This window comes from Clinocottus analis, unplaced genomic scaffold, assembly GCF_023055335.1.
Source record: "Clinocottus analis isolate CAN_PGR_092001 unplaced genomic scaffold, fCliAna1.0.p SCAF_18, whole genome shotgun sequence".
NCBI classification, from domain to species: Eukaryota; Metazoa; Chordata; class Actinopteri; order Perciformes; family Cottidae; genus Clinocottus; species Clinocottus analis.
The window spans coordinates 5,935,357-5,957,252 of record NW_027175909.1 but is presented as its reverse complement, the minus strand read 5'-3'; the positions used below and the strand labels follow the sequence as shown (position 1 = coordinate 5,957,252).

The following is a 21,896-nucleotide window of genomic DNA, read 5'->3' as shown; positions in this document are numbered from 1 at the left end:
GGGCAAATCTTGAGATCCGAGCATTTATTACTCGCCTTTGTCTGAGGACGGTTGAAGACACACACAAGTTTCCACGCTATTATTCACCACCGTTTATGTCACCGATGGCAAATCTTAAACACGGTCAACAACAGAACCTTCGGCTCGAGGCCCTTTTAGGGTTTTTCAGCGTATTGTTTTTGGGTGTGACGGCCCAAAGCCTTCCTGCTTTGGTTCACTCACCCGTGTTGTTTTCCGGCCCAGCAAACAGATGTTTTTAAGAAAAGAAAGGACTCTTGAAACATATTGTATAAACAACAGACAGACAAAGTGAGCGAATAGAGGCAAATATGTCCCTCGATGGTTGGTGGAGACCAAAACTAGAGCTAAAAAGAGGACTATACAGTGGACTGACTGTCATCAGCTGGACACAAAATGAGTCTATGTTTGCTAACATGCTCATCAGGTCAACTTTATAAGGTGATCATTTGTCAAAGGTCTTTAAATTACGTACGTTTCATTTTGTCTGTCGAAAGAGAAAACCATCAGCTGGAAAGGAAAGTTTTGCCGAAGCCAGTGAGAGAGTAAACATCTTTGCCTAACGTGGCAGTCGGCTGTCCACGAGTCTTAAAAGAGCAAACAGAGAAATGGAAACATTTTATTCTTTGGTTTGAGCAATTAGAACATTTTAAATGAAATTGCTGGTTATTCAGTGACACTCTATTTATATTTCATAACCAGCCTTTATGCTTTCCTTTTCCACTGAGTTTCATTCAATAATTAATCTTAGCTTGCATACAATATTAATATGCAGCATAAAAATGTGCCTTGCAGCAGTCTCCCCACCACGCAAAGAAGACGAGAAAAGGAGGTTCTGATAATATTTATTCCTGTAATGGGAAATGACAGCCAAACACAGACGCTGCGAAGCACCCCGATGAAGAAGGGAACAAGAGAGAGGAGGTTACACGAGATACACTGAGGAAACAGGCTGGCTGGGAGGAGGGAAAAGGGCATTATTGATAACTAGGTGCTTGAAAGACCTTAACAAGAAGACTTGTGAAAGAGAAAAGAACAATACATTGTTATTTACACATTGCACTCGTCAGCTGATCTCACCTCTGACACGGCGCCACAGGCGCTTAGGATGACACATTGTGTGTGTGTGTGTGTGTGTGTGTGTGTGTGTGTGCGTGTGTTTAAAGACGTTTAAGGTGGAATATGATGTAAACTATACCAATCCGTCTATCCCGAGTCAAACCGCGTTTTAATAGCGTGCGGCCGGGATATTTTCAGAGCGAATAAAGTGGAGTCAGGTTTTTTCGTGATTGCCTAAACCAGACCGGGGCTCTCAGCAGGCGGGGTGTTGATAATCCTTAATTAGAAAATAAATTCCAGTGGCGGGGAACTGTCCCGTCCTCTCCGCACCTGCATCAACTCAAAGCCGGCGAGGAAGGACTCAGCTGTTTTCCCTCTCAAATCACTTCATTTAGCTCGCTGTTGGCGAACACGATGAGCGGGGAAATGGCAGCACGCGGGGAAAAACGGTGATCGTGATGGATTTTTTGCTTCTTCTTTTTGGCATACTGTGAGCGGGTAGATTGACATCGCTGAGGTATTTAATTACATTCTTTCCAGCCGTTGTGTTGGTAACAGTTGCGCTAAACTGTCTGTGTTGTTTCCTATCTCACGCTCCGAGTGGATACCCAGCCGGATAAGTCACTCTTCCGTGTGTTTGTTTTACTAAAACGCTCCGAGATCCCAAGAGTCTTATCAGACCGGTTTACAATAGATCTGCTCAGCCTGACAGCTGAAGGAGAACTCCCAATTTGAGGCTTCTTTAAACATGGAGACAAGAGAGAACGATCTGCTTGTGTGAAATGTTTGTTCGTCTTCCCAGTCTAACTTTTCCCATCCCGCGTCCCGTGTTTCCCGCAGCATAAAGAACGTGACGCCCAAAGTGGGCGCGGAGGAGACCCACGACGCCATTCGGCGGGCCTTCGACGTCTGGCAAAATGTGACGCCGCTGCGCTTCGAGGCCGTGCCCTACAGCGAGCTGGAGCGGACCAAGAAAGACGTGGACATCACCATCATCTTCGCTTCGGGTTTTCACGGCGACAGCTCGCCCTTTGACGGCGAGGGCGGCTTCCTGGCCCACGCCTACTTCCCGGGGCCGGGAATAGGAGGCGACACACACTTTGACTCAGACGAACCGTGGACACTGGGCAACCCCAACCATGACGGTAAGCGCTGATTCAAGCTCTCGGGGGACTTTAGGACTTTTACACGAGATGGTGTGCATGTGGGTGTAGAATAAGTACAGAGTTGATATTTTGCATCGAAGGCTCTGACCTCGTCTCTCTCCCCGGAGCGGAGGGTGACGATGATAACCCGTCGTCTAAGGGAACATAGTCTCAGAGCCTACAGGTGGGTGCTGAGGTGGAGCTCCTGAAACGCCGTGTGAACGGCGGCGGCGGGGAGTGACGAGAATAACTTACCCCCCCGGAGGAACATCGACTGGGAGCCTACAGCTGGAAGCCGGGGTGGAGCTTTTGAAATGCTAGATGAGCCACAGCAGCAGCAGCACCACGTGACCGTGGAGCTTTCATGTGAGCAGTGTGGCAGCAAGGCAATGCAGCAATGGAGGCTGCCGGCTGCTTGCGTACACCAGGAGGATATTTGTTTTTTTACTGGTCGGTGCCGCAGATTTAAGTCTGATCAGTTGGTTCTCGACCGGTCCTCTCTCTTAGAAATCATCCGAGCCTGCTGGCGGGTATTGTTCCCTGGTGATCCTCAGCAATCACCGCACCTCTCACTCCGCCGCGACCCCGAGCCTTTGCCCTCGCTGAGCACTTGCCCTCAGAGTTTTACAGCTTGTCAGGCTGCGTGTAAGCCTTCAGCGGGTCCGTAAGTCCCTCTGCTGTGTGGGTTGCATGTTGAGCAGCTGTGGTGCGGTTTGGCGTTGTGGCGAGGTCCTACAGGCCTACACTGGTGTGTGTGTGTGTGTGTGTGTGACAGCCAGTCAACTAAGCTCCTAGGATAACCTCTGACCCCAACATAGTCCCCTGCGTCGGGATGAAAGAGACTCTGAAAGAGAGTGGATGGAGATATAAACGGAGGAGAGAATGGGAGAAAGGAAGGAAATACAAGTAAAGTTAAAAGGAACAAATGAGGTCAAGAAAATACAAGCAGGAGGGAAAGTTCAATGGATTCTTGGTTTGTATTCTTCCGGAAAGAAGGGCAACATGTCTCACATTTGTGTCTCGGATCGTAAAATGTGTTTTTCATCTTCCTTCTTTTTGTTCCTCATTAAATCCAAGGGGCGAGTCGGGCCCGTGGTCCACCGCGGAGGAGACTCAAAAGAATCGCCGCCGTCATCCGAGGCGTGAGTCAAAACAACGGCAGCCACACGGAGACTCTCAGGAAATAAGGACACAAATAAGTGGAGGGAAGAAAGAAAGGCGAGTATCGGGAAGGCAGAAGAGATAACAGGGGGTGAAAGAGAGGATGAGAGAGAATGGCAGAGTATCTCTAGACAAATATTGGAGGTTCAAGGGCTCACTAGAGAGACAGACGGAGAAGGAAAGATGGAGAAGGCAACGTAGCGAGCAGTAAAGAAAACATTTGAAGAGGAGATGGGAGAGAGGGGAGCAGAGGAGACGAGTGGGGGCTGTGGAGCAGCGTGCGTCAGAAATAGAAGTGAGGAACTTGCCGTCGAAGACTGAATTTCAAGTGGAAACGAAGCTGCTTTTGTCGGCTCAGATAATATGTCGTGAACGGCTATATTTCAGGCTTCTGAAGGAATGCGCAGTTTGATCGAACTGGAAAGAGTCGCTCCCGCAAACCCGACAGCGATCACCTCCAGTGAACCACTGACGCACCCGCTGTTTCATTGGCCACAGGATCCGCTCATAGAAAGTGTGTGTTGTCGGCCCTGCTGTCGCGCCTCGGAGGAAGGAGAAGCAGCTGTCATTGAGGGCTATGATTCACCCCCCCCTCCTCCTCTTCTCTCTCTTTACCCCTCAACCCCTCAGTGCAATATTAATATAGCTCTGCTGTGGCCCACACTTCTGTGAAAGCATCCCATGATGCATGCAGTTCTGTTACGAACTCAAAGTTGGTTTTCCTGCCAAATATGAACATGCACCGGCTGAATCCTGCCCGCTCTCTGTGGATCGGGCCGAGAGGGGTTGTGCATCTCAGTGTCGTGTTGCACTGAGAACGTGTTTTTCAACAGCATGAAGATGCCCTCAAGAGACACTAGTTGGTGTTTTGAATTTCACAATTCTTGTACCAAAGAATGCAACGAATAACGGGTCCTGCTGTCGGTTTCTGTCTTGGAGGAATTGAACACACGTGACGGTGTGTGAACACGGTCGCTTGTCGTATGATAGCAATGATCCGGCTGCTGTGTTTCTGAGTCAGCAAGCCTTTCCTTTTCTGTTAGTAAACACATTTAAACTCTGAAATGCCCTTTATAGCTCTTTGGCATTAAAAGGTGTGTGTGTGTGAGATGCATTTTGATACACAAGGTTTAGTCTCAGCGCTCTGTAAAACTGAAAGCTTGGCTTAATGCAATAAAAAGTACATTACTGGTTTGATTCCTGCTTTTGTAAAGCAGGAATCAAAGCTCAGACAATGCTGGATTTCTGAGGGCAATACTGATATCAGTATGATATGTATCAGATGTATCTGATGCTGGATCTGAAATGAATTAAATGATGAATGGAACCGTGAATATTCAGCATTAGACATCATCTGGATGATATTTGTAGATACCAAGGACATGGAACAAAACTAATAAAGTCACACATACATAAAAGGCGGCCAATCAGAAATGATTGCTTCAGTGCGCTGCTCTGCAATTTCTTTTTGCATGCAGTCCGTCATCATCGCTGTAATCAAATCAACTGCAGCAAATCCATCAGAGGGGTCACTGACCGGCCAATGTAAAAAATAAAAAGTGATGCGACGGCATATATCAGCCGAACCAAAAGATTACCTGCTGCCAGAGTGGATTGGAAAAGCATCGGCGGGCATTTGGACGGAAAACACACCGGTGTTTAAAAAGAAAAGCGAGGGGCTGCTTTGGTTTGGGCGCCTTGTTTCCCACCGCGGTCAGACAGGAAATGCAATTTTGGACGGTCCGGATTTGTAACGGATCAAAGTTGATGACATCACGGGACGTGAGGAATCCACCGGTTCATCTTAATTTCCCCACAACAATTGCTTACATGTGTTTCTATGTCAGATAAAAGCTTCCATCTTTAAAACACATTATTGTAATAAAACCAAGCATGTAGATGTTCATGTTAATTAAGAGATTGTCTTAAAATCTCTACCAGCAGTGGAAGATAATTCCATATATTCCCAATGCAACACGCTTCAAGGGTTTGTAATCCCTCTCTTGGCCATGTCGTCTCTCCTGTACCATGCGGTGTAGGGAACAGCTGGGGATGATGTCATTTTAGCTCAGAGCCGCACATGATGTGTATTTCCTCTTTCACACATCTCTCTCTCTCTCTTTCAGTCTCCGTTCCCTCCTTTCTATTTGTGTGTTTTTCCTTCATTTTTTTGAAGTTACACACTGGAGATGAGCTCCTGTCCAGTAAACGGTCACGCCTAATCCCCCGCGCTGTTGTCGAGAAGGATCAGTCGTCCCGGTGACCGTTGATGGCGTCGCACCGCGGCTGCTATTGTTGTTGTTGTTTTTGGGATGATGACGTCACCGATGCACGCTGGAGGATTAATCCCTGTCTGCACGGCGATAAACGCTCTCAAACAGTGTTTATGTGCTTACACACACACTTTCTTTCTCTCTCGCACACACACACACACACACACACACACACACACACACACACACACACACACACACACACACACACACACAAGCGTATCTGCACTGTTCTGTCTGCACCTTCGCTCACGCTGCAACTCAGGCATCGGGGGGATAGAGGATTACTCAAAAGTTACATTCAGTGGGATTTTTAGCTCACACGGCAGAATGAGGTTCTTACCGGGATTAGCTAATGGAATTTTAAGACTTGGATGCACAGTATACAGCGGCTGCTTTCTACAAGTTTGATGCTTTTATCACGGAGGAGAGAAAGTGGCGTGACAGCAAAATCAAACGCATTTAAAAAAAGAAGAAAAAAAAAGGAAGGTAGCAGCACTGGCATCAGGAGAGCGGTACCGATCTGAGGTTTTTGTTGATTCCTGCACCAACTCACTCATTAGTTGTCTTGCAACAACTAGATGCCGCAAACTGCATCAAACGTTCCCTGTTTGCATCGGCAGCAGCGATATCTGCGCATCGCGACTGCGAAGGCTCTTTGGGGAAGGGAGGCGCCGCGTTAACTTCTTCCTTTTCGCGATAAACAAGTGCTCCGGTTGACGGGGGACTCCGCGATCTCACCAAGCACGCCAAACCCCCCCAACGCCAGAACCTTTTATGTGCTGCACGTCATGCCCGAGCAGAGTTCAGAGCACCAGAGTGAAGCGTGTTTGACACAGAGGTTTGGAGAAATCCGTTTCCATGAAGACTAACTGACGGATTTACCCATTTGCACCCCTCCCTCCTCTCTCGTGTACGTCTACAAAAGTGCGCGTCAGCCTTTGGTGCTGCTGCTGTAAAAAATAAAAAAAATAAAAAAAGCTCGCAGTGGAGGGAAAGGGATTTGTTTAAGCAACGTCGAAAAATGAACAAACGCTTCCAACGGCGGATCAGAGAAGCACTTTCGGCTTGAGGGAATTGTTTGTGGGTTTCATCCCGTCGTAATCAAACTCAGATCGGTCTTGTTAGCGATGTGGAACGCACGGCTCCAATTGACGGAAGAAGTACATTTGAGTATCTACATCCTGGATGTTGGCCAATGTGAAGACGTACTTGACACGTGTACATAGACGCACGCTGTACACGTCCTGGTAGACTTTACACCGTTGAGCAACGGCCCGGGTGATTTGTGAAGTGTTTGCTTTGTGTCTCCATGCTGGCGGTAGAAAAAAAACACAGTTATGTAATGTCAAACCTGAAGGAACCTTACACTGATCCCTTCAACGTCGTTCTGTCTCAGTATTGCCTTTCTCTCTCTGAGAGACGAACTGAAGTCAAATACTAACAGGAAACACATTGACTGATGGGATGGAGGGGGGGGCGTGTTTGTACATCAGTCCTCTTTCTGTCTATAGCATTTAATTTCACACTGTGAGATTTCACACATTATTGCGTTAAGGATTGCACAATGATTGCCGCTTGGCTATTTTAACCAGGATGATGCAAAGTGAGAGACAACAGGGAAGGAGTGCGCGGGGGTGGGTGATAAGCCAATATCCCCGCTGCGAGTGGAGCATCCCCAGCGGCAAGGCGGAGAGAAGTGGTCCGGGAGCTCCTATAGCCGCCTCGCATTCCTCGACGGCTCGGCTTTAGAGACTGATTGATGAATAGCCGCGATGGATCAATGGATGGAGGGATAGATAGATGCTTCAGAGAATAAACTAAAGGCGTAATAGGTTGCGAAGGGGGGAGGGCGAGGGGTTGGATCGGAAAAGATGTAAGCGGGGAGAGCGAGAAGATGAAATACGATTTGATGAGACGAAAGGTTTCAACAAAGGTGAAAATTAAGAAGCAGAGCGCTTGAGAGCAGAAAGGAGAGGATTGCGGAGGGATTTAGTGTGAACACAGGATATGGGGCAGGGTGGGCAGGAGAAAACAACCTGGAACTGGAGGTTGAGATGATTTAGATTGTCTTTTCATCGGAGCTCAACGCGCCACGACCACTTTCGAGAAGGGAGCGCATTTGCAGGAGACGTTTGTGTTTGACATTTTTCCATTTCTGCAACCGAAAGAAAGAAAGAAAGAAAGAAAGAAAGAAAGGAGAACAAGCAGACGCTCATCCGTGCTTTATCACAAGGTCATCTTTGTGGGCTGAGGCCGCTGTGTTTTTCTTTGTGAAAAATCAAAGCGATGCACGCAGGTACAGATAAGACGGATTCCATTTTGACTTTCAGTCACAGTGAGGCTGATTGGATGATGGAAAAGAAAGAGCAGCTTGGCCCCAGACACAGAATTCATCACTGCCACTGCATACCATGACTGTAAGCAAACACCCAGTCTCACCCGAGGGTGACTTATAAGGCCTGGTATGCCTCCAGTTGTATCAGTGAAAACTATGTAACATAACACAGCATGCGAGCTAGACCTACACACAGGAAATGAGAGATTCCAGAGCTTTATTATTTTCTCACCCTTGCCCCCAAAAAACGGGCCAAAGAGGTTAGAAAAACACACCGTCGCCAGGTGGACAAATACGCCACAGTATTGGGGTTAGATAACCGAGGAGAAGTTGGCATGGCGCTCAATACCAGAGCGGGGATTGGCCCAGGGAGGGGTTGTCGAGACGGCTCGACATTGATCAGCTGATTGATTGTTGGTTACGGGAGAAAGCTCGGCTCCCTGGCATCGATTGGCAGAACGGTTTATCATTGATGTCCAATCCTGACGCTTGATTGGACGGTCAGAGCGGCCGTCCTCTCGGAGCAGACGATCCCAGCGGCGGACGGCGGAGCCGTCGTCACGTCGAGCAGCCTCACGTCGAGCCGGGTATTGTGAGGGAAGTAAAAAAAAAAAAAACAGACGAAGGGATGAAGAGAGAGGAGAAATTCAGAGCCGTTGAGGAGCATATGGTGTCCTTGCAGGTTTATTTTTAGGTTGCTGCTCCTACTGGGCGATGAGGAGGAAGCAGCGGAGTCTTTTCCACCCGGTTTCTCCTTTTCTTTGTTCCTCCCTTGTCACACTCGCACTCACACGCTCCCTTAAGTTCAGCAGGCTTAGTTGCCATGTGGCTTTATTATTTTCCAAAGCACTGTTCAAGGGGTTGAAATAATGACTACTAAAGAAAGTGACAAAACTGGAATAAGAACAAAACCGATTCAGATGCTGGGGACGGTTTCTCTACTAAAAAGCCCAAAATATGCACTTTATTTACTTTTTTTATGAGATTGTTCCTGCTTGCTGTCCATTAGTTGTGGCAGGCAGTAACTTACTGGACATCCAGTACTAATGGAGAGTAATATCTCCTTGTTACAGTGTATATTCTTCAAATGTTGGAAAGAATGACGTCATGTTGGTCTGACAAAGTTTGAGGAAGTTAAGCTTCGTCTGATAGTTGTAATTAGATAAAAACCCATTGACTATTTTAAGTGTAACTTAAAAGGGAATTACTTTCTGTTAGAATCCCAGCTACATGAAATGATTTGTCATTTCTAGATATTTTTTGACTTTGTCAAGTCTGATAAGTCAGAGAACTGAGAAGGTCTTGGAAGCGTATCATCCGCATCTTTGTCTTTTAAATCAGATGAGGTATTCATAATTGTAGTCATGATGTCGTAAACCCATTGTCTAAATATGAACACAGATATAAAAAGGGTAATGTTTTAATCATTTTATCGTTTTTGTCTCCCCGCTCTATCTCAATTAAAAGGTGACCAAGGAAAAAAACAAAAACAAACATTCCTCCGTTCTTTCAAGGTTGTTGAAGCTTTTCAGAAAAGCTTCCTTCATGGCGCAGCGTGTTTAAAAGATCTTCAATCTCCCCGACGTCCTCCTGTCTCTCTCTTTGTCCCGCTATCTCGCCACACTCTGACGTGGCCTCGCTCTATCTCAAAGAAAATAAATGGAAGGAATCAGAAGCTTTTTCTTACCACAGGAGCAGATCTTTATCTTTTACTGGAAGCCTGCAAGCGTGTGTGTGTGTGTGTGTGTGTGTGTGTGTGTGTGTGTGTGTGTGTGTGTGTGTGTGTGTGTGTGTGTGTGTGTGTGTGTGTGTGTGTTCAGCATGGCTACATTTGGGCAGGCATTAGGAACAGTATTGATGGTTGGGTTACTGTAAGTTGAAGAGCATGTGGGAAGACACAGGTGATAAAACAGCACAGAAAGCAATCCACACACACATGCACACACACACATACACACACACACACACACTTTCCAAGGGTGCTGGAAGAACTCACTACCTTGCTGGTAGTTTATCTCCAGGATGTCCTTTGGCATTGATATGATCCAGTGCAGTTTTTTAAAGGTCAGTATAAGACCTTCCATGAGCCAGTCCAGGATGTGAGTGTTATTTACCGCGATGGATAGATATATGTTTTACAATATACGGCACATTGTACATCTGTAAGATATGAAAACACACAGAGCTCAGTAGTCCTGACCTGACCTGTGATTGGTGGAGGTTTGTCGGGGCTGGACAATAGTGCTCATACTTCTCTGCATCCTGTTCGACCAAAAGTATGAACAATATTAAGACAAAACACGTTTGCATGTTGACGAAAGATCCAGTATTCCAGCGGTGAGCTTCACAAATGCAAAAGCTGCCCGTCATGGTGAAGGGAGACGTGCTGACACCGTCTCCATGGCAGAGAGCCACAGAGTTTATGGGAAATGTAGTTTTAAATTTAGAGTAACAAAAGCCGTGACAAAAGCACAGATGTGAGAAAATGGCTGCCACGCGTCTCCATCATCTACACACTCGTGCATTCTCTGCATCCAGCACCTTGATTTCCTTCTGTATTGCGTCGTAAAATACCGTCGAGGTTACACTCCATGTTGGTTTAATTTCTTACCGTGAATGCCGCTCTTCACAGAGACGAGGGATTTAAATACACGCCTTCCCGAAGAGAATGAAGTGAAGAGAAAGAAAGCAGCGATATCGTTCCTGCCCACCAGGCCGCCACTCGAAATAGACGGCCGCCTACTGACAGCAGCATCAACTTCCACGTGGGCAGCAGTACTCTCTTCCGCCTCCGCAGACACACACACACACACGCACGCGCGCGCGCACACACACACACTTACACTCTCGGAGGCGCTCGCACACACACATTTCGCGCACCTGGGGAGGCTCGCCCTCCCACCAGTCAGTCAGAGGCTTTCATAACCTCGTACCCATAATCCTTAGCAACAACAAAAAAAAAAGCGTATAAACAGCCTGGCCTCATTCTGAGGACTCATTTTAGCGCTCTTCAAGTAATATCACTCGAGTCTGGAGGGATGTTTGATCTGTTTTTGTATACAAATAAGCCGTGTTATTATCAATTTTGTTCATATCTAAAAGGGAATAATTTCAGGAAGAAAAAAGGATTCTTTGGCACTCAGCAGCTAATGCTTCCAAAAGATCGATCTACCTTTAAAGGCAGTCACTCACGACACTCGTAATGTGAAATACGACCTCTGGCTAGAGACTCAGTGACAGATCCATAAAGGCAACATCTCTCTGTAAATATCAGATTTGTAGTTCTGCATCCTGGAAGAAAGTCTCACCTGGCAATGCTCCTTTTGATCCATCCATAAAAGCAGAGAGAGGCTTTGGCAACAGTTTAAAAGCAGCGAGCATTTTCTTTTAAAACTTGAAAAGGCTTCATTTTCTGAGGAAACACTGCCGCTTTGCAGTTTGAACAGCTAAACTGTTGAAATGACGTTGAGTTGATGTTTTTTTTGTCGAAGTGACAGTCGAAATACAAATACTGAAAGAAGCTGAAAAGTCAGCTCGAACAAAAGTGCTTTACAGAAGGTTCAGTTAAAGTGCGAGCACCGAGTGAAGTATCACTTGACGCAAAAGTGCTGAGAGGAGTCGAACGTTCTGTTCGGGTTCGAGCACGGCGAGGAGTTCAAATCTCATCCCGAGTGTCTCTGACAGGCTCAGCTGGAAGTGGAAGTCGTGAAGGAAATTGCTGCCAGTTCAAGGGCAGAAACGGGAAGATAATGGCTGCAGCTAAAGCGTTAGCAGTGAGCGCAGCCGGAGGAACGCGGGTCTGAAACTGTGAATATTTTTTGTGAATATCTGTATTGTTGTTGCCGGTCAAAGAGACGAAGAGATGAATGCACTTAAAATGTCAGTGAAAGTAGTTGAATTGTCAGGAGAAGAGTACGAGACCAAAGGAGCTGCAATGCAGCGGTTAAAATCAGCCCGAGCTTCCGACTTCTTTCATCACTTCCTTTTTTCACCTCGCGTCTTCACTTCATCCAGTGTTTGTGTTTTGACTTCCACTTCAAACGTGTCGTCGGCATCAGCAGAAGAGCACTGAACATTTTCCTTTTTCCCCCTCCAAGAAGAAAGGGAGAAAAGATGTTTCAAGCCTTCGCGTTTGAAGAAGTGGAAGATCTGTTGGGTGTTGAGTCATCGTTTGTTTGCCGCACTTCTTAATGAACTGAGGAGAATCCAAAGAGTAAGTAAAACTACCTCGGCCGCATTAGAAGACGAGGAGCAGTATGTCAGATCTGCCCGTGTCTTTTCTCTCCCCTTGTCCTTCTCTCACCATCACCACTCCGACGAGTTTACCCGTACAAGAGTTTAGAAAGTTTTTCTCCGGCGTTTCTAACACTGGCTGTTTGCCGTTTGTCCACAGACACAGCTGCGGCAGTGTGCGCTTGCGAATGCATTATTAATGATTAATGATCACAATGAAAGTGTACACACACATCCCCGTCTCGCTCACAGGTGCTGCACAGAGATAAACATGACAAGAATAAAGGATGTCCTTTTCTTGGCAACAATCCCTTCCACATCGCCCCCCCTCTCCCATCCCTCTTTTCTGCTGTTTTATTTTCCTCGCGTCCACAACAAAACGGCCAATATTTGGATCCCTGGCAATATTCCACACGCAGATTTGAGTCTCTAGCGGTCTCTGTAAATAAATAATTACTCCAGTTTACATATGCTGCTCCCATCAGCCGGGGTTTTGTTCTCTGACAGGCTTGTGAGAATTAAGTGTAATAGATTCAACAGCGCAAGTGTTGCTCAACCAATGTCAACAGCCGAGGGAACAAAGAGAGAGAGAGGGAGAGAGAGGGGGAGAGAGAGAGAGAGAGAGAGAGAAAGAGGGCAGGCAAATAGTGAAAGGATGGAAGGAGCGGCGGACCATTCCCTGAAGGATAGTGTTACTGAAGGCGTGGAGCTGATACGAACACTGCCAGGGTCAGGCCGCTGATTAGCTCCGGGGTTAACTAGCCAGCAATGGGTTCATCAAAGTCCCCACGGGTATTTTTCAATTGTCAAAACATATTACAAACAGAGAAAAAGTCAAATAATGGTAGAATTTCAGGCAATTACACAAATGACGCTTTATTTGGAGCGGAAACTGGACTCTAGATGAGGAGAATGTCAAACATCACTGTAGTTTAAACCTCATACCTCGGTGTGGACATATATTCTCGGGTTGACTGCTGCTGCTTTTTACAGAACAGTTACACAATGAGATTTGGGATGAATAATCATCAGTAAAGTGGATATATAGCGACGTAATACAACTAAGCCAGGGCAGTCTGGTTCAGAAAATGTCATCATGAAGATGTAACCATAAAGAGGCATTTTCACTCCAACTCCAAAACGTATACTCGTGGTCCTGTGAGTTGATTTGGTGAAATGGATCGAGTGGCCCGCTGTGTGTTTTCTGTTTAGTCCTGCGATTGTGTGTGTGTGTGTGTGTGTGTGTGTGTGTGTGTGGAGCAGAGAGAAGCGGGCAGAATTCAGCCATTGTGCTTTGGCTGCATTCTTCACAATGGTCAACTCTGTCGACTCGGGCACGCGGCTCTGTTTGGACAGCCAGCAGAGCGCCGCGTGCCCGGCGGCCCTCTGAGCCAGGCACCGACTGCAACCACTTGGGCCGAGGATTCACGGGCAGCCCGTCGGTACGGCGCGGCGCTCCTGAACGGCCGATGCTCTGGTTGCTGCCTCTCTGGACGCTCTGCTTTGCCGCTCCACGTATCAACAGCTTCCTTCAGGGCCGAGGTTGCTCTGTTGTCTGAGCGCAGCGACGAGAGACCACACCCAGTGTCACAGGATGGTGAACTCGGACCCTTCCGGTGGATAACAGCCGGTGGTGTCACCAGCTTACGTCGCATTTCAGCCTTTTCAGGATCCACTCCTTCTATCTAATGTTGCTGCATGGGCATCACGTTCAAATATATGATCTACAGATCCATGAAACGTGTGCAGCGTGGAGGCCAGAGAGGCATCCGTGATCCTCAGCCAGACGTGCAGCGCTACACCACACGCTGCCGTTGACGGGGCTAGACAAAGCGTGAAGAAGCGAGCAGAGGGCAGTCGGCTAAAAGTCACAAATTCATGGTGGAAACATCCAGCTCCTGACACTCCAAGTGAGAGTACAGACGGCAAACAATTGCACGGAAAAGTCCTTAAAATGGCGTCCGCTTTTATGTGATGAATAGTGTTGAATACCGTCCGGCTGAATCCAGTGAGCGCGTGCTGAACACGGTGGTGGTGTTGAAGAAGGTGCACGTCCATCCGTTTGAGGGTGAACCCCAGTATGAAAAGGTGTGGAACCACCGTCCCACTGCGCAAAAACGGTTTCAATTAGCCTCTTTTTTTGCATTGACTTTACCGGGCGGCGCCGTTTTCCTTTTTCCAAGACCATTTACTGAAAGTGCGGCGTCAGCCACTAGAGTAGTTGTGGGAGCTGAACAATGGGGAAACATTGGAGGTCCTCGGGGGACAAAGAGAGTGCTTATTGCTCTGGGCGCTGTGGACGGCAAAGCAACAGCAGCGAGATAACAGTCCCGGCTTTGTTTTCCAAAGAAAGGGTGGAGGAGTTCGAAGCTGGTATCCTCTGCTGGGCAACCTCGTCTGTACAATCGCTAGGTCGTTAGCTTTGTTCGCGGGCTTTCGGCGGTTCAGGATGTCGGGAGAGTGAAGGGGTTAGTGTTTGGGTTTTGGTTTTTCAGAAGCACTTCCTGTCTGTGTAGAGAAGAAAAACAATTGACAAGTGCAATTAAGAAACGTCGAAAAAGCTGAGGGAAGACCTGCATACAGGTTCGAGGGAAGAGAGAATCCAGCAAGCGGACGGCCTTTTGGGTCACGCCGCCGCCGCCAGACCCCATGTATCGATCAGACCGCAGAGCGCTTAGTTAAACAGTAAGGAGCGGGTTACCGGCCCCCAGAGGCCCGCGCCGACAACCTGAGCTATTATTGCAATTGAACAGCGGTGTCCTGGGCCCCGTATCTGATTTGTGGGCCGGTGCGCTCGTGTTTGCCTCCAAGTGCTCATGTCTGCATTCCCACGTCACACGCGCCCCACGAGCCGGCAGATGGGCGGCAGTGGGAGCAGCAGCGGCGTGTGCCAGTAAATTATGGCGAAGGAGCAGGTAGAGGTTTCGTGGTTTCTAATCACAAGCCCTGTTTACTTTTACTGCAACCCCGTGGGGGGAAAGACAGAGAGAGGTTCGTCCGGTCGTAAATCACCAGTGACTCTCCTCCTCCACCTCTTCCACTTCATCTTCCCTTCTTTATTTATTTTTATTTTTTTTTTCTTGGCTACACTATCTCATTAGCAGCAACCTTGACCTACCCTGAAGAGAGCTGCTGCTGCCGCGGGCTGCCACTATGGTCACTGCCCACTTAACATGAAAAAAACACAAAGGCGGAATTTGACATCGAAGGTAGCTTTTCTGATTTAAATAGTTAAGCTAGCTTTGGATGCATTCTTTTGTTATGCTGAATTCTTGCCCAAACAAGTGAAGGGCACAGATGGGAATGATGAATCACAGTATGATAAATAAAACAACAATGTTGGATCTCTCCCCCTCGCTCCCCCTCTTCACCCACAAACCAAAATACACAGTCACCCTCAGTGGGTTATCACACAAGCCCTGCACAGATTTGTCATCTCCTGGTCTTGTCTTCTTCAGCTGCATCCTGTTGTTGAAGCCCACTCACTCTCTTCCCCCCCGTCGAGTTATGTTTTGGGGGCTGAGAGATACATACGGCTGCCGGCGGGAGGCTGATGTTACGAATGCAGAGGTCGCAGGTCACGCTTCTAAAATTCATCACCAGCATCTTTTGTGATTGCAGGAACATTCGAACATATCGTAACATAACAAATAGTCCCGAGCGTTATCGTTTTCCTCACCTCCGTTTCCCCCCCCCCCCATCTATTCATCATCCTGCTTCTTTTTTCTCTCCACTTTTCTTCCTGCGGTTATCAATCCAAACAGCCTTTCTCCTCAGTTTACCTTTTTAATCTCTATATTTATCTGCTTGTTTCCTCCCACTCGGCTCTTGCTCCCTCCCGCGACCTTCTCTCTTGCTTCTTTTCACTATCCCACTCGCGCCGCCTCTTTGTCTCTCTCATCCTTCGCTGTTTGCCTCATCCTCTATCCTGTCCCCCTCCCCCTGTGCAGGCTCTGTATGTACTGCCCAGCTGATAATTAGCCAGGCAGTACAAACCTCATCGGCTTTGTTTGTGGCCCCCGGGGCAACAGGATGTCCCCGTCTACCACAGCGTGACTTACATAAGCAACCAAAACAAAGTGACGACACTGACCTCGAATGTCCCCAGGAGGAAGAAAGGCTGACTCAAGAGTGAGGAGCGAGATGGAGATGAGAAAAGACAGACACGTCTTCCCTTTACTCGTCGAGGCTGACGTCACCGGCACAACTCTCCTGTTCTTTTACTGCGTTTTGCCTGTAAATTAACAACCGTTATCATAATTGTTATCATTATCGTTCTTGACAGTTTTCTGACTTTTTTTTGTTCAAAATGTGTTGATAAATTGCACCTTTTAGTTATTGCTTTAAAAAAACAACCTGATTTCTGAAGGAATATTTGACTTCTAAGGCTTTAATGAAACCAAAACTATGTTCATTAATGCATTAAAGTCCACAGTTTAACACAGGGAGTACAAGCACTATGATGCTATTAAGGCCTGTGTAGTCCGTTTGCATGTGTAACTCGGCACAGGTCTCTAATTTAAATTCAAATCCAAAAACATACTCACTCTTGCACACTGACGTGTATAGTTTATGACGTTTGTGCAACCATGTATTGAAGCCTAATGCTTTTAAAGAATGCTGTGTTTTAAAGCCTCCGTTCACCCGCAATACATCCAGCACAGCCGATACATCAAGGTCAATGAGTTTTTGTATTAAAAGAAAATGTGTTAGAAAATGATTCCAGTCAGTGCACTCGCGTTTCCTCCGGGGAATTCTTCTGCTGTTGAATGTGTTGACAATTTGTTGCACCAACAACACATCAACCCAACCAGTGACCACGGTCACGTTTTGGTCCAATAATTGCACGAGCCTCTGCACCACAATGAGTTTCGACGGCGATACTTTGATGCCTGTGACTGCTTCACTGAGCACTTTAACTCTCGCTCTCGCTGCCATCACAGCCGAGAGACGAGTCTCGGGCTGCAGAGGAGCGACTCAGTTTCCTCCAAGCGATTCCTAATTCACTGGGCCATTTCTCTCCTCTCTTTATCTCCCTCCTCTTCTGCGCCACTTTTTATTTGCCATAAACTCTTATCTCCAGACACAATATTGCACGCTTGCACAGATTGTGCCTCAGTTTCTCAACTTTTTACGAGCCGTATTTTCGTTGGAGGAATTTGGGTGAGGAGCGGAGCCTTTTCATCAAAACCCTGGATATTAATGCAGTCGGTCTGTCCCTTCACAGCCGCGCAGCCGAGGCCTTTACATCAACCTGATTAAGACGCGCTGACATTTATACAGTCGAATATCCTCCGCGAGCATCCACTATGACCGTTTCTCTGTGGCAGTGTGGCCCGTACGTCCCTAAGCTTTGTACTGTACGCGCTAAGAAGTGATCTGAATCACCGGCTGTATCTGCCGATGCGTTATTCATGTGACAGATTTGCAGCAGATAAGTGCTTCGCTTTAGTAAGAAATGCAATGAATAAGTGATGCTCTTTTTCCTTCCTGTCGAGTCTGTGTGATAAGAAAGAGAGAAAGGTACAACTGAGGAGAGATGGCAGCGGGGAGAGCATCGGACGCACAACCTTGAAACAGAGATCAGGTCATCCTCCTATTTATTAACAAAGCCACAGTTTTTTTTTCCCCAAAGTTTATTGTCTTTTAAATGTGTGGTTTTAATCCCGGGACATCGCAGTCTGCCATGACATTCAAGTCATGAAAGAGTCTCCTTTGAAGTGCATTTATTTCGAGGCATTAGCCTGCTTGGAATCACATTAATAGCTTCCCACAGACAGCCGGTGTACTATTATAAATTATACATAAGGCGTAGCAGTCTAACCCTAATTGTGGAGCCGTGAGTTTCTCCACAACCATCACGAGATTCTTCACGGGTCAGATTCCACATGTGGGCGACACATCAGAGAGGAGGAGTGGTTTTTGTGGTTGTTTTGGTCGCCGGTGACTTAAATTGAAGAATTTGAATGGAACAAGGGGAGAGGGAGGGCTTTAAGTCCCAAACATCCAAACCTAATACAGTTGGGATTGGGTCGGGGCTCGGCTTGGCTGAGTCAAAAGGTCAACCCAGTGTAGTCGTCGGCTTACCACAGATGAAGACTAATTACAGAGGGCAGGGCTTTCTGCGCTATGTTAAGGGGGAGTGTGTGTGTGGGTGTGTGTGTGTCTGTGTGTGTGTGTGTGTGTCTGTGTGTGTGTGTGTGTGTGTGTGTGTGTGTATACGGATATGTATATGAATGTGTACATGTGTACGGGCCTGTGTAATATGTCCCATCAGTGGCTGTGGCTCGCTACATAATCCACTCAAGAGGTTCATAAGAAGTGGATTATCTATGCTTACACACACACACACACACGCACGCACGCACGCACACACACACACACACACACACGCTGACAGATGTGTGTATACGTCTTGTTGGGAGGACTGTACATGCATTGCTTTTGTTTAACCATGACCTAACCCTAAGCTTTTCTCCTAAAGGCTGTTTGTTTAAATCAGCCAGTGCAAAAAAAAACATTTGGCTTTATTTTGGAGGAAACGTGCCGCCAAAGCCAACCCCCGAACAGCTGCAGCCTGCGAGAGATATGAAACACAACAAACAATTCCACTGTTATGCACAGCACTCACCAGAGACCTCTCTCTCTCTCTCTCTCTCTCTCTCTCTCTCTCTCTCTCTCTCTCTCTCTCTCTCTCTCTCTCTCTCTGTCCCTCCTCGCTCTTCCTGTGTTTCTAGGTAACGATTTGTTCCTGGTGGCGGTCCATGAGCTCGGCCACGCGCTTGGCCTCGAACACTCCAACGACCCCACGGCCATCATGGCTCCTTTCTACCAGTACATGGACACCGACAACTTCAGACTGCCCATGGACGACCTGCTGGGCATCCAGAAGATTTATGGTAAAGCCTCCTGAGCTTCACGTAGACGTACCGAGTGACAATCACTCCACACTGTATCATTCGCTGTTTGGTCCACACTGGCTCACTTTCATACACTACCAGATGAAGCAAAGATCTGAGATTAGGACCTACATTTAAATTCCCCGTAGGTGAGCACCTACACATTCCTCGACGGCACACACTTTGAGTCGGCAGATGTGGATTGCAGTGCCTCGTCTCCTCGTAAAGCTGATGTAGTCCTGGGGCGGCTGTTTGAGTCTTGGCCTCCATCTTTACACGCTCACAGTTGAATTAGTGGTACACCAGAATGGCCAAACCTCAATCAAGACATGCTTTTACATCTTTAGTTTTAGAGGCACCCAGAATTTTTAGATTCAGGATGTATTATTTTAAACATTCACGTTTGCGTCTCAACCTCAGTTTGACATCCAAGTTCAAAAAGGACTTGGTGGGAAGTGACAGCATTGTCCCGTACAGCTGTCGGGGCTGTAAACCAGTCACACTCTGCTGAGATGACTCCGGTCTGTCACATGAATGGCTACACACACACACACACACACACACACACACACACACACACACACACACACACACACACACACACACACACCAAAGAACCTGCCATCTGCTTACATGGTCAGGACACGTCCCTCTGGGAGTGACAGACCTGGGCATGCGATCAAATCTCTCCTCATCCTCTACTCGCGTTTAACTCCTCTCCGCTGCCGCCCCTCCCTCGTCCTCTCCGTGGTACCGAGGGTTGAAGGACGGGACAAGCGGTGGCAGCTCCTCTCTCAGGCTCATTTTCTTTTTCCAGCAGCCGTCGGCCTCCTTTTCTTCCTCGTGGCAACGGTGGAGCGGAGGCCAAGCGGGGGACAATGGTGGGAGAGCTGCACAGTTTAGAGGAATTAGAAGATGGCGACGTCAAAGTTGAATAAAAACAAATGTGTGAATGGTTTTATGTATAGGTACAGTGAGAGATGTAAGGAGAACTATCTGTGAGGAGAAGAAGGTTAAGAGTAAGGGGTTTACATGGTGAAGTGGCGTAGCAGTGTGAATGGGAAGGAGACGCTGAATTCAGGACTTTGATTGGCAGTCAGCGGGAGCCAGGCGGGATCACACCGGGAGTAGTGGACGGGGAAAAGTTCTGACGGGGAAGTTGAGCTTGATGTGGAGGATCGATTCACTCCCACACTTTTGGACAACAAGCTGTACTCTTGTTGTTTCTTACCTCAGCACAAAGGTCTTTGTAGGAAAGGAAAGCCCGCAGGTTCATTCATCATATTCTTTATTGTGACCCATAATCGTTGCTTATGAATAAATAACGGCCTGAACATCACTGGACGTAAAATGTCAACGTGATGACTGAAGCGTCAAACCATTCTGCACAGCGCAGATCAGATATGATTTGGAAATGTGACGTTGAAGAAAAGAAATAGATGTTAAACAGAACGCAATGCGGTGATATTTTTTAAACTTTTTTAAAAGGCAGCTGTTGTTTAAAATGGAGACAGTGCCATAAAAGATTTTTTTTTTTATGTTTGTGTATTGTAACGATATATTTAGCACTCAGACCGCCTATCAGCAGTCCACAGTCTCCACGGTTGGACGATATGACAATAAAAACTCCCGGCCAACGCCTAATAACAGCGGAGTGCTCTGGCTCCACTAATCTGGGATCTTTTTCAGGGGGTTTAATTCAGCCGGTGAATGCAGTAGTGTGGCCGCGCTGCCTCTTAATCCCATGATCACCTGGTGTGTCAACTAATTTGATGGGCGGTTTTAAATTCTTTGTCTAATTTGCTCTCCGTCGATTGACTCCCTCGGTGAGGCGATCCAGTTGCTCGCTCAGTTCATTTTAGTCCTCTTTTAAATCATTTGTCGGGCCATTAAATCATTCATTCATAACTCCTGAATGTTTACAGTTGCTTTCACGGTCATTATTTATACATGCCACCATTACTTATGAATACTTTTCATGACCGTGAGGGATCGTTGGGGGGAAGGAGGAGTTTGCTTGTCGTATTTGCATCTTTCCTAATGCAGTCATCTATTCCTGCATCTGTTGGCCCCAATCAACACATGGCAACTCGTATCCTGGTTTTCACAGTAACACAGTGTGTTATTAATGCGTCGTCATGTGTTCAATTATTCATACACACAACCCACTCGCTTGGCCTCCCCCCGCCGCTCTCCTCACTGCGTTTTCCCTCGGCAAGCCTCTCGCCCTCTTTCTCTCGCGTAAATCATGAATGTGAAATGACGCTGGGCCTCCATTTGGGAGGAACTTTTATTTTTATCTCTCCAGTATATTTTAATTCCGTGTGCTTTTTATTTCTGTTTTATTCATCTTAACATATCATATTATGGCTCGGCGAGCTGAATCCCTGAAACTTGGCAGCGTTAAACTCTACCCACGGATTTTTTGCATGACCTCATGTTGTTTTTTTCCCATCTTCTCCTCTATCTCTCGTGTGTTTTCTTCTTTTTGTCTTCACCTCCTTGTGGCCACGTTTCCTCTCTACACCATACCTCGTTCTTTGGCGTTGTGGTTTAAGCTACAGGTGGAAAAAAATGGCACTTGGCTCAAACATTTGGCTCTCCAGCCAGCTCAGGTGGCCGGTTGCCGGTCAATGGAAACGACAATAACCAAAGTGGTTCACACTCAATTTGCATGAACGTTTACGTCCTAGCATGTATACTAACTCTTGTCCGCATGAACACATCTTCCTGCTCACTAAATCCCACTCGACCTGGAGCTCATATACCC

The 21,896-nt window shown here is 47.1% G+C and overlaps 1 protein-coding gene across 2 annotated transcripts in view; it reads left to right on the top strand.

The window, feature by feature from the left end:
* The window catches only part of LOC137788555 (matrix metalloproteinase-16-like), a 60,656-nt gene that overhangs the window by 18,920 nt on the left and 19,840 nt on the right, over positions 1-21,896 (top strand). For both annotated transcript variants that reach the window (XM_068581411.1, XM_068581410.1), the window contains 2 exons: positions 1,918-2,222; positions 18,965-19,126. In XM_068581411.1, the coding sequence (XP_068437512.1) occupies positions 1,918-2,222; positions 18,965-19,126 (467 nt within the window). The remainder of the gene's footprint in view (positions 1-1,917; positions 2,223-18,964; positions 19,127-21,896) is intronic.